The following is a 12,315-nucleotide window of genomic DNA, read 5'->3' as shown; positions in this document are numbered from 1 at the left end:
CTGTAAAGACGTCTGAACAATTTCACACCAAACCACTCTGAATCTCTCTGATTACATCAGAAACACTGAATTATGGGGGGATTTTGAAAAGTTGGTGGAAGTCCCTTTTGTTACATGTGCTGTTGACTGTGGTAAATACTTATGCTAACGTCTATTTTTTCTCTTTTTATGACGTATCAGAAGGATGTGGCTTTACTGTAGATATTTAATCACTGCCATGAAAATATAAAAAATTATAATAGTTTTTTTCCATATGTATTGAGTATTTGATATGGAGTTGGATTTGTTTTTTACATGTATCAATGCAAATGATATACAGTATCTCACAAAAGTGGGACGATACTATAGAAATGAAACTTGGATATAACTTAAAGTAGTTAGTGTGCAGCTTGTATAGCAGTGCAGATTTACTGTCCTGTGAAAACAACTCAACACACAGCCATAAATATCTAAACAGCTGGCAGCACAAGCAAGTCCATTTCACAATGAATATTGTCTAGTGCTACCTGAACCCTCTCAGGCATGGAATTCACCCGAGTTGCACAGGTTGCTACTGGAATCTTCTGCCACTCCTCCATGATGACATCACGGAGCTGGTGAATGTTAGACAGCTTGCACTTCTCCTCCTTCTGCTTGAGGATGCCCCACAGGTGCTCAACTGGGTTTAGGTCTGGAGACACACTTGGCCAGTCCTTCACCTTTACCTTCAGCAAGGCAGTTATCATCTTGGATGGTTGATATCGAGTTGGGAAACTTCCATGCGGTGCAGTTTCCAAAGGGAGGGGATCATGCTCTGCTTCAGAACGTCACAGTACATGTTGGAATTCATGTTTCCCTCAATGAACCGCAGCTGTCCAGTGCCGGCAGCACTCATGCAGCTCCAGACCATGATGCTACCATCACCATGCTTGACTGTAGGCAAGAGACAATTGTCTTGGTGCTCCTCACCAGGGCGTCGCCACACATGCTGGACACCATCTGAGCCAAACAAATTTATCTAAGTCTCGTCAGACCACAGGACATGGTTCCAGTAATCCATGTTCTTAGACTGCTTGTCTTCAGCAAACAGTTTCTGGGCTTTCTTGTGCGTCAGCTTCAGAAGAGGCTTCCTTCTGGGACGACGGTCATGCAGACCGAGTTGATGCATTGAGGACAGTAAATCTGCACTGCTATACAAGCTGCACACTGACTACTTTAAGTTATATCCAAGTTTATTTCTATAGAGTCATCCCAACAAAAGATAGAATAAAATATTTGCAGAAATGTGAGGGGTGCACTGACTTTTGTGAGATACTGTAAATGTAATGTTGAGCTTTCTTCATGTTAATTCTTTGTGTTTAGGCAAATAAGTAATAAATCAATCAATGAATAAAATATATACAATTATTATAAAACACAAATTAAAATATACACAATTAGGTAATATATATAGAAAACAATTGGGAATATAAGTTCACTGTCATTCTTTATGGACACATTTATATTATAAACTATATATATATATATAGTATATATATTATACACTTTATATAGACACATTTTTAAATAACTGAGTAGTGCAGCTTTTTCTGGAATTGATGACACAAGAGAGAGTAAAAAATTGCAAAAATAGTTTATTTAAATATAAATAACCAAAATGCAAAGCATGTTTAATAAATAAGACAATAAATAGTGAAGCTGAAGATTTGTGGCATGACTACAATGTCATTTTACATGTTTCTGTTGCAGCAGTTGACCCAAATCAAAAACATTAATACTTACATTTATAATAATCTAAAGATGCTTTAACAAAAGAATACCTAATCATAATTTAGAAAATAACTTAATAGCTGCTACTGCAAATAATCTTACATTTGAAAATTCATTAAATATAAAAAAATTAATAAAATTCCTTCACTTTTATTCAAATTGCAAATTGCAATTTGACAAATAACAACCCTGTTAAGCGGTAAGTCTGCTCCTGGAGTGCCCCATCCAACATATATTGGTGTTTTCACCCTTCCTGAGTTGAAATGGATGGATAAGAGCTGGCAAATAACTTTATACTGTACTATTTGTTAAGGGTGGGCGATATGACAAAAACATCGAAATAATTGTAGAAATTTCCCTGATGCATAATATGTATCGCAATATTTAGTCACTTTGAGGTTGACAAGTTGGAACACACTTTTTTAAGAAGGAAAAAAATCAAACAGTTAATAAATTAATGAAATAAGATGATGTCATGATGGGCTGCTATCCAATCAGCTACTTGTTACTAAGCATTTACTACACTTTGGTCATCGTTTACAGGCTCTCTATAGTTGGTGTTTATTGATCTATGCAGTTGTTGTCTTCTAGAACATAACCATCATATACTCAGAAAATTGTAATGTAATTTATCACAACAATGTATCATATTGCCCACGCCATACTGTGGATTATGTATCTGTTATTTGTTTGAACAAAATCATCAACCTAATACAATGTAATCTGAATAGTATTGTTAATTCTTATGCTGGTGTACTCCAGGGCTCCATACTGGGACCCATTCGATTTTCTCCATACAGAGTTCTTCAGTTTGTCTGAATATTTTTCAAGGGGAGCCAAACATGGATGAAATTTAAATTCAGACCTTTAGATAACTTCCTCTGCCATCCTTGGCTTGGCATCATTGACCTTAGCCCTAATTCTGGCCGCCTAGCTGGACCTTTCTAAAGCTGCATCCCAAACAGCTTCCTTTTGGACATATAGTGCACTTTTTGGGTGTAGAAAGTCACTGCTGTACCAGACCTTCGACCAAGACCATTGTGCCCCGTGTAGCCCACTATATAGGAAGCAGGGAGCCATTTGAGGTTCAGCTTAAATCTTGGCGTCCAGCATCTCCAGGAAGAGCTTGTGCATTGGGACACGTCCCTCCATGTGCAGACGGCAGAAGCACTGGACGGCCCTCTGCGCAGTCTGTCTGAGCAGGGGGAGGGTCATGAGGAGCCGACCGGCGTGATGAGGCTCGGAAGGACGCTGGACGCTCTCATAGTCCTGCAGGGCTTCATGGAGGCCGTCCTGAAACCGCAGCACCGCGTCTCCGCTCTCAATGTTCTCAGCGTCTGAAGGAAAGAAATGAGCAGTCAAGGTCACATAGGGTGGCAACAAATTTACACAATTTCTCAAAAAAATTTCCCTCAAGTGTAGTGAATCAGCCAGTATGTGTTTGCTTCTTGCATTTTAGCACTGGAATTACAAGGCTAATATAGCTAACAGAAAATGGTAGCTTGTACCCCACCAATTAGCATGATGCTAACTCAGCAAACCTGAATTAGATTCGATTATGTGATACCGTATGACACTTATTTTTAAACAAAGAGCGAAACTACAAACCTGTGCTACACATAGTTTTTTGCATTTTTCTAGATTTTTTTTACATTTTTCAGTATGTTCTGCATAGCATGTATGTTATGTTTTGTAAAAATGAATAAAATATAGATTATGTAGGCACAAACTTGCATAACATTAATTTAGGGCAGTTAACGTAAGAACTATATAGCAAATAGCGAGTGAGTTAATGTATGAATGAATTATGTGACATAGGGATTGAGTGAGTGAACTATGTTGGTATTAGTGAATAACTGAACAAGTGAACTATGTGGGCATTCGTGAATAACTGAACAAGTGAACTATGTAGGCACTAGTGAATAATCGTACAAGTGAACTATGTGGGCACTGGTGAATAATTGTATAAGTGAACTATCTGGGCATTAGTGAATAACTGAACAAGTGAACTATGTGTGCACTAGTGAATAACCATACAAGTGAACTATGTGGGCACTAGTGAATAACTGAACAAGTGAACTATCTGAGCACTGATGAATAATCATACAAGAGAACTATGTGGGCATTAGTGAATAATTGCATAAGTGAACTATCTGGGCATTCGTGAATAACTGAACAAGTGAACTATGTGGGCACTAGTGAATAATTGTACAAGTGAACTATGTGGGCAATAGTGAATAATTATATAAGTGAACTACCTAGGCAATAGTGAATAACTGAACAATAAACTATGTAGGCTATATAGTCTACATAGTTGGCTATATATATATAGTTCACTATATAGTGAATAAGTGAACATGTGAACTACGTAGTACTTGGTAAATCAACCAGTGAAAGAGAGAACTATAGAGGGGATAGTCAACAAGTGAACTATGTAGATAATTATGAGTGCATGAGCTCTATTTTATAGGTAACAGTAAATGAATGAAATAGGCCATAATGTAGAATAAGTGAACTGCGCAGGTTACAGTCAGTGAATCAGTGACCGAACAAGTGAAGTGCAGGCACAGTGAATGAGTGAATAAGTGAACAGGTGAAATGTTTGGCCAAGGTCGCGTGAGGCCTCTGGCTGTTTGGGTGAAGGCCTGTTTAGGTGTTAAACGCGCTCTGTTGTGTTTGTTTGAAACTGTGTCAGATCACATTGTTTACCATGTTTATCCCTTATTTCTGCTTAATGGACTGAACAGGGACATCTGCTTTAGAACTGACACAGACAGACCTTTTTATTCAGCAGTGAAAGCAGACATTTCCTCTGACCACACAGCCCCTGCAGGCTGAGAAACCAGGCTAATGGGTTTAAGGGTCCTGCTTTAGAGCCCTGCAACTGATTGGGGGCGGGGTTGGGGCTTGGATGGATTTATTGATCCGGCTGTGGGCTGGAGCGGCTCCTCACTGTCCTGCTATTGATTGCTTTTTCTCCTGCCCACTGACTCAGTATGATTCAGTAACGGAAAACAGATTTTTGGACGGAAAAAAGGGGCCTAGGATTCCCCAAAGCCAACTGGGCTGTCATATTTAAATAGAATTCCATCTTATTTTCTTATTTCTGTATAATTCAGTGGTTAAGATGTATACAAAGTCATCGTTTATCGTAATAGAAACCAGATGTCCTGTGAAATGCTCAGAATACATGTTCTGTCCATTTCTATTGGACGGTTCTCGAAGTAAGAGGTTCAGTTTGGTGTACCTGAGTTGGCGAGGGCCATGGCCTTCAGCGTGACGGCCTCCTCCTGGCTGAGGTTCAGCTGTTGGTATTTTGTGGTCAGATGTCTGAGAGGCGTGTAAAGGTCCAGCAGGCCGGCTGCTCTGGCCTGAGCTTCGTTCAGCCGCAGATTCTCCGCAAACAGCAGCTCTTGAGGACAACCCTGAGACCTCCACACCACGCACAGCAGCAGAGCCTCCATCCAGCCACTCTGCAGCAGAGCCATCTGATCCACCAGAGAGAGCGCGGAGAACCCTGAACGATGGACAGGTCAGTTAGGAAAGGGTTCCATTTATTTTTCTTTTATTAAATTAATTAATTTTTTTTAGCAATCATGTTATTTTTTTTCTTTTCTTTACACAGTTTGAAAATGCCAAATGCCTTTTACAATGTGTTGATGATGATTGGACCAATGAAAGTGCTCCAAAATTGTTGGTCCCTTCAGGGCAGTCATGGAGGCTGGAGGTTAAGGAACCAGCCCTGTGACCGGAAGGTTGCTGATTCAAATTTGTTGGCCAAATTTCAAATTAATGAAAGGACTGAGAAACAGTGCTTAGGTCATAGACAGCAGTGATCTGAGTGTAAGATACCTGGGATGTGTTTGGCCCAGCCGATCATGACCAGGAGCTCCCTGTTTAAAAGGTCACATAAGGTCAGCAGGGTGTTGAGGTCAGTGTCTTGGATGGAAGGGTCTGGGGACGCCCGCATCGGAACCGGCTCAGACACCAGAAGCTGGGAAATTACCTTATTTCCTGAAAATATACAAATTCAGTCGTTAAAAAGAATCATGACCCCCACCAACTTTGTATCTACTCTCATTGGCCATTTTATTGGAAACACCTGCTGTAGGTTTATGGCAGGGTTTGAATTTTGATGTCAAAAACAGCTAATCAGCTAATCCTATGTACAAATTCCTGAAGATATTGGTACGTTTGTGCCTCAAGTTGCAAGATAACGGTCTCTCTCACAGTGTGTGGCAGGATTTGAACCTGTTTTATCTCTCAGTGGAGCGGCATTACAGGCCTAACAGTTCAGAGGTGCCAGGCACAGCGGAGCACCTCACCATCAGCCACGGAGCCCCTGCTAGATACAGCCTTTATTCATTTGCCACTGTAAATGGAATCCACATCTATCTATTCTAAACAAATGTTAAAAATGTCCATAAAAACACATGAAATGTGAAAAAATGCCATAAATGTCATGAGAATTAGGGGCAGATGAAACAATGCAATGCCTGACATTCATTGATGATTCTTCAGCCATTTTCATTTTCAAAGGGTTCTTTGCATCAAGAAATGGTTCTTCGGTTTGAATGAGAATGTGTTGTATAAGAGTCTATATAGAACCTTTTTGAAGGTCCTTGTATTGTTCTGATATTATAAATAGCAAGAACCCTGTTTGGTGCTGTATATAACCATACACAACACATTCTCCATCAATGTGAAGAAGAATTTCACACGCAAAGAACCATTTAAGGATTGTTCTTGGTTCTATGTAGAATCATTGTCTTTACTAAAAAAGAGCCATCTTTTATAGAGTGTAATAAAGAGATTATAAAGGTTCTGTAAAACAGCGGTCTTGTAGTCAGAAACTGACCAATGAGGAGTAGAGGAGGCTGATAAACTGTACAGCCGCAGATTAACTACAGTCTGAAACAGAACACCTACACAGAAGAGCTATAAAGTAAGTGTTTCTAATAAAGTGGTCAGTTAGTGGACGCACAAGGTGGATGTTTCTAATAAAGTGGCCAGTAACTGGAAACACAAATTGGGTGTTTCTAATAAAGTGGCCAGTTAGTGTAGGAATGAATTAACGAGTAAAAGTGGGATTAAACTGGGAAATGTTTGAGGGCACTTACGGACTGGTTTGACCGGATGTGTGTAGGTTGTTTTGATGAAGACGGACAGGCTGGAGTCCACTCTCCTTTTATACTTCTGCCGGCCTCCTCTCACTCGATCCATACGCACACCTGCATACATTAACACACATCATTAACACACACTATTAACGCAGTAATGCATAGAAATAATAATAATAATAATCAAATCCAGTCAAATTGTGAATCATTTGAACGGATTGAATCACTGAATCACTGAAACTGAACTGAGCCTTCATCAAGCTGGTCTGCTGTGGGATTCACTCTGTAATGGTCTAATGATAACGTCTTGTGACCAGCTCACCCTCTCGCATCATGCCAGCCCGCAGACACTTCTGGAAGCGACAGGCTTGACACGCTTTCCTCCGTCTCTTTGTGATCTCACACTCGTTCACCACCGGACAGCTGTACTCAATATTTCCTGGAACATCAGCACACAGACTAATAAATACAAATCAATAAGCAAAAACGAATCAATACAAACTACAAAATAATAAATACAAACACTCAAAAACATCAGAACGTTAGATAGACTGACAGACACACAGGCAGATAGACAGAAAGTTAGATAGACAGACAAAGACAGACAGAAAGATAGACAGACAGACAGACTAATAGATAGACAAAATGTTAGATAGACAGACAAAGACAGGTAGATAGACCGACAGGCAGACAGACCGCTAGATAGACAGGCAGATAGACAGACTGATAGTTAGACAGACAGAGACAAATAGACAGGCTGAAAGTTAGACAGACAGAACTGTAGACTCGGCTGGAAATGCAGAAGACGCTAACTCCTCCAATCAGTCCAGTCCAGTACAGTCTCTGGGTGTGATATTGATCTGGACATTATGTTCATATCAAAGCTCTTAAACTGTCCAGGACGTATAAATCAAAGCTGGATTAAACCGTATTGTTACACTTCAGTCTGACAAGCTGAGCTTTCACACATAAATCCATAGAGAGCCAGACAGGATCTGTATTGATTTACCCAAAGTCACATAACCGCAGCCACGTTAGACAAACGCAGCAGCTTCCAAGACAAAGAGTATTGATGAGTGTCCATCACCCATTCCTGCCCACACACACAGTGCAGGCTGTTGTTTTTGGGAGGGGGGGGTTTAATCAATGAGCTCTGCTCTAATAAAAAGAGTCCCAGTCAGAGAATCTCTGGGATTCATGCTTTACTTTCCAGCTGCAGTGCTTCTTCAGTATATCCGTAACCTTCTCATACAGTACTAAGACTTTAATAAGCCTGATCTGCCTGCCGGCAGTGCCAACAACACACATACCCCAAGTGTCCACTTCGGTTCTGGGTAACAAAGCAGATTTATTTGTTTTCCAATAGCTGTTAATTTTACCTCAGAATAATCCGATCAGAGTCGTTTATATGAGCCCCGTCAATATTCACACACCACCACTGCGCTCATCACGCACCAACTTCAATAGTCATCAGTAGCTCTATGGTACAGTCTTTAAGAGTAAAGGGCCCTAGATGCTTTTGCCTGGGATGTTGAGGTTCTAGATAACTCTTTTTGAGGTTATTTGTGTATTGGGGGAAAGTCAAAAAGAGGTTCTTTATAATACCAAAATGTTTCTATGACTTGTAACTGAACCCATTTTTGATTCTATACAAAATAATAAAACAAAAAAAGTTCTTTCAAGAACTACATACAACGTGTTCTCCGTCGAGTGAGTTCTCCATTATGGTTCTACATATACATCCTTAAAGGTTCTGTCACTTGTAACAATACTGGAACCCTGGTGCTATATAGAACATTTTTAAAAGAACCGTTTAATCAGGCAGAGTCATTTTTGGATTTAAATGGTTCTATAAATTGTCACAGTTCCACACACACACATTGTCTTTACTTTAAACATTCTTACTGACTTTTATTATATGAAAAGACCGATATATATTTCACTTATTTAATAATATTTAATCATTTATTTATAATTTATTTATACATTTATTTTTGCTGTCAGAAAAAAAATTGCTACATTTTTGTTGTTTTACTTATTTCCCTAACAGTTCAAAAGTACTTGGAAAAAAGAATTGTTATATATATATTTATTATTCTTTTTCAGTTTTGACACAATTTGAAAAAGCCTGTTGTCCTTTACATTGTGTGTAAATTTCATGATGAATGAACCAAAATAAATGGTCCAAAACTACTTGGAAAAAATTCTGGTTCCATTGACTTACATTGAAAGTAAACTATGTTTTTTCTTTCTCCTGTAAAGTGGCCATTATTTATATATATATATATATATATACATACATATATACATATATATATATATATATATATATATATATATATATATATATATATATATATATATATATATATAATGTAGACACACATGTACTTGAGTCAGTTATTTGACTGTAACACACTGAGTCTTCACACGAAAATCAATCCCAGCTCAGCTCCAGGCTGGCAGGACACTGCTAGCTGAACTGTTTGAATACGGTATTGATCACTTCATTAATTAGGAGCGGCGCTTTTCCCAAATAGCCTTAACCCCCCTCATTCACCCCAGTGCACACTTGTACAGAGTCTCAGCCCACTCACACTGCCGTCTATTAGAATTTCAGTTACTCCTCAGCTAAGCAGGAATAAATCCATACAGCAGCTCTGTGCTGTGCTCAGTGTGTCTCTGGAGAGGGTGTGTTCACTTATTCACACTTCACCAAGAGACCGAGAGGACATTTGGTTTGGCCTGCCACCCTTGTTTAACAGCATTACTTGGTTACTGAAAACACTGTCTGCAGGTTTTTAGCAGAAAATGATAAAATCAGCTTAAATACAAACCAGTTTAATTACATGTACTTACAGTGATTAAGTGCCTTAACTATCACATACACTCTAAAAAAAGAAGGTTCTTTAGTAAAGACAATGGTTCTATATAGAACCCTGAACACTCAAATAAACATGTGCATGATTAAAGAGTTCTTGGTCTGGTGAAATGGTTTGTTAGATTAATAGTGAATGTGCTGTATATGGTTCTATGTAGCACCAAAGGGTTCTGCTGTTACAACCTTGACATCTCAGCTATATCAGAACCCTTTTTAGTGCTTTAAGGATCCAAAAAGGTTTTATTCAGAACCATATAGGTCACATTCTCAGTCTGAAGAACCGTTTCACCATGCAAAGAACCCTTTATGCATACAAATGGTTCTTTGAGTGTTCATGGTTCTATATAGAACCAATCTTTAGTAAAGAACCCTTGAAGAATCTTCTTAAGCTGTGGTGTTTTCTGTGCAGTCACCTTGGATAGTCCTCTTGAAGAAGGCCTTGCAGGCTTCGCAGGACGCGACTCCATAGTGGTAGCCGGATGCGAAGTCCCCACAGACCAGGCAGAGGCGTTTGGGTCCGGGGTGCAGGTTGGGGATGTAGTCTCGGCTGAGGACGGAGTGCGTTTGGGCGGCAACCCGCAGGCCAGGGTGTTCCTCGGTGCCGTAGTGGGTGGGGTTAAAGGTGGCCGTGCTGCTGGAGCTGGGTGAGTCCGGGTCCAGAGAGTGACCCTGAGAGAACAGGCTGTACGCACTGCTGTCCGACGTGCTGCTAGGGCTGAACGGAGCCGTGAATGGGGGGCTGAGGGGGTCCACCTTCACCACCTGTTCCCGTGGAGACGGGGGGTCATCGGTGGATGAGGGGTCCAACAGACTGTCAGTCAAACACAAGCAGAACACTGTGAGCTACTGCAGGACCTCTCTGACCTGATTTTGTAGGACATGATTCGCTTATTTTGGTATGATGCAGAATTATTTATTTTATTTATTATATGAAATACAATTTAACACTAATTTAATACTATTATTTCCACATAGAGACATAGTCTTATGCAAAAGTTTATTCACTCCAGACATTTTTTTTCAATGATTTCCCTCAGCAGTTTATAACAATATACATCAAAATAAAGTCATATTTATAATTCAAATAAACATGAAAACAATAAAAAGTAACAAGAATTTCTTGGGTCCATATTTTTCCTTGACACCTTCACAGCCGCCACAGAGACTTGTTAATATCATCAATTATATCATGAGCATTTACTGAAGCACTGATTGGTCAAAGCAGGAGCTGCTTTTTAATTACATATAATACTGGGCTTCCTCGAGGAGACGTTTGGAAATGGTTAAACAAACACACTAACATCCAGAAAATCACTATACTTATATATATATATATATATATATATATATATATATATATATATATATATATATATATATCATTATTAATTAATATTGTATACATTTTGTTTATTCAAATATTAACACTTTTCTCAGCAAATAAACACAAACTAAACAAATAAATACATTTTGAAAATGTGTCTTGGGTGCCTAAGACTTTCGCACAGTACTGTATGTGTGTGTGTATATATATATATATATATATATAATTATTTATAATATTTATCTTTTTTTTTAAAGAAAAAGAAAAAGAACTTTGTGATGTGTATTTAAGGAGGAAATTGGTGGACATTTAAATGAATAACATTATACAGCAACCAATAAACATTAGTAATTTAGAGGGGTTTTCTAACTGGTTCTAGAGGTAATTTGCAAATAACATTTCCATAACCATTAGAGTTGGCAGATGCATAACATACTTATTTGTTTATTTATTTTTTATATTCCACATTACATAACATTATTTATAACTGAATCAGAGACAAACTTCTGCACATTTTAATGCACAATGACTGTTTATTTGCTGAATTTAACGCATTGGGGAGGGAAATAAAACAAAATAATGTGCAAAAGTTATGGCGCAATTTATATTTTCTTTTTTTTCCCAAAATGTTAAACCCAGCAAATTAATAGAGACTGAAGTACAGTTAGAATTTGCAGAGAAACGTCATATTTATGTGTTTTCTTTTAGAAAATCAACATTTTGGAGGCAAACAAACTTTTGCCTGTGACTGTATATGGCACACATATGTGTCAGCCTTTTTTACTGATTGATAAATTACTGATACAGTCTCCAACGAAATTTGTGACAGTCATTGTTAATCATTGTAAAATGGTCCTGGTGTCGTACCTGTTTTGATGGTTCAGGAAGTGAAAGTCATCACTCAAGCAGAACTCCTTCAGCTCCATCATCCAGAGTCCACAGAGAGAGCTTGGAGGCGAGAGGGGAACGAAGACAGGAGAGAAAGGGGAGAGAGAGAGAGAGAGAGAGAGATAGGAGTGCTGACACACTAAAGCCAGCCCGCTGGAGCCTCAGGGCTATTTAACCGCTGAACTCTGAGGGAGGCGGAGTCTGGAGCTCTAATCCTCACACAGGTGGGTGAAACGTTCTCTTGCTGGACCAAATCCTCCCACAGTGAGGTTCGGCTCAGTCACTTCATCACTGATCTCCTCATAAAACAGGAACATCCTGTGTTCTTTCTGAACAAAATGCTTTTACTGCAG

The 12,315-nt window shown here is 39.0% G+C and overlaps 1 protein-coding gene across 1 annotated transcript; it reads right to left on the bottom strand.

Annotated features, from left to right (window-relative positions):
- Positions 1-1,596: 1,596 nt before the first annotated feature.
- Positions 1,597-12,083, bottom strand: esrrd (estrogen-related receptor delta). The gene is made up of 7 exons (XM_017681694.1): positions 11,942-12,083; positions 10,164-10,561; positions 7,192-7,308; positions 6,870-6,980; positions 5,602-5,763; positions 4,997-5,266; positions 1,597-3,086 (listed from the first exon to the last, which is right to left on the bottom strand). Exons 1-7 carry the CDS (start codon positions 12,001-12,003, stop codon positions 2,842-2,844), a joined length of 1,365 nt encoding a protein of 454 aa, XP_017537183.1. The 5' UTR covers positions 12,004-12,083; the 3' UTR covers positions 1,597-2,841.
- Positions 12,084-12,315: the final 232 nt, after the last annotated feature.

This window comes from Pygocentrus nattereri, chromosome 7, assembly GCF_015220715.1.
Source record: "Pygocentrus nattereri isolate fPygNat1 chromosome 7, fPygNat1.pri, whole genome shotgun sequence".
Classification (NCBI taxonomy): Eukaryota; Metazoa; Chordata; class Actinopteri; order Characiformes; family Serrasalmidae; genus Pygocentrus; species Pygocentrus nattereri.
Note: the sequence above shows the minus strand (reverse complement) of the source record. Positions and strands in the feature narration are given on the sequence as shown.

Coding starts and splice junctions, on each gene's coding strand:
- esrrd (XM_017681694.1), bottom strand. CDS start 12,003: ATGATGGAGCTGAAGGAGTTCTGCTTGAGTGATGACTTTCACTTCCTG. Junction 5,764..6,869: donor ACATCCGGTCAAACCAGTCC/GTAAGTGCCCTC, acceptor GTATATTTTCAG/GAAATAAGGTAATTTCCCAG. Junction 3,087..4,996: donor CATGGCCCTCGCCAACTCAG/GTACACCAAACT, acceptor TCTTTCCTTCAG/ACGCTGAGAACATTGAGAGC.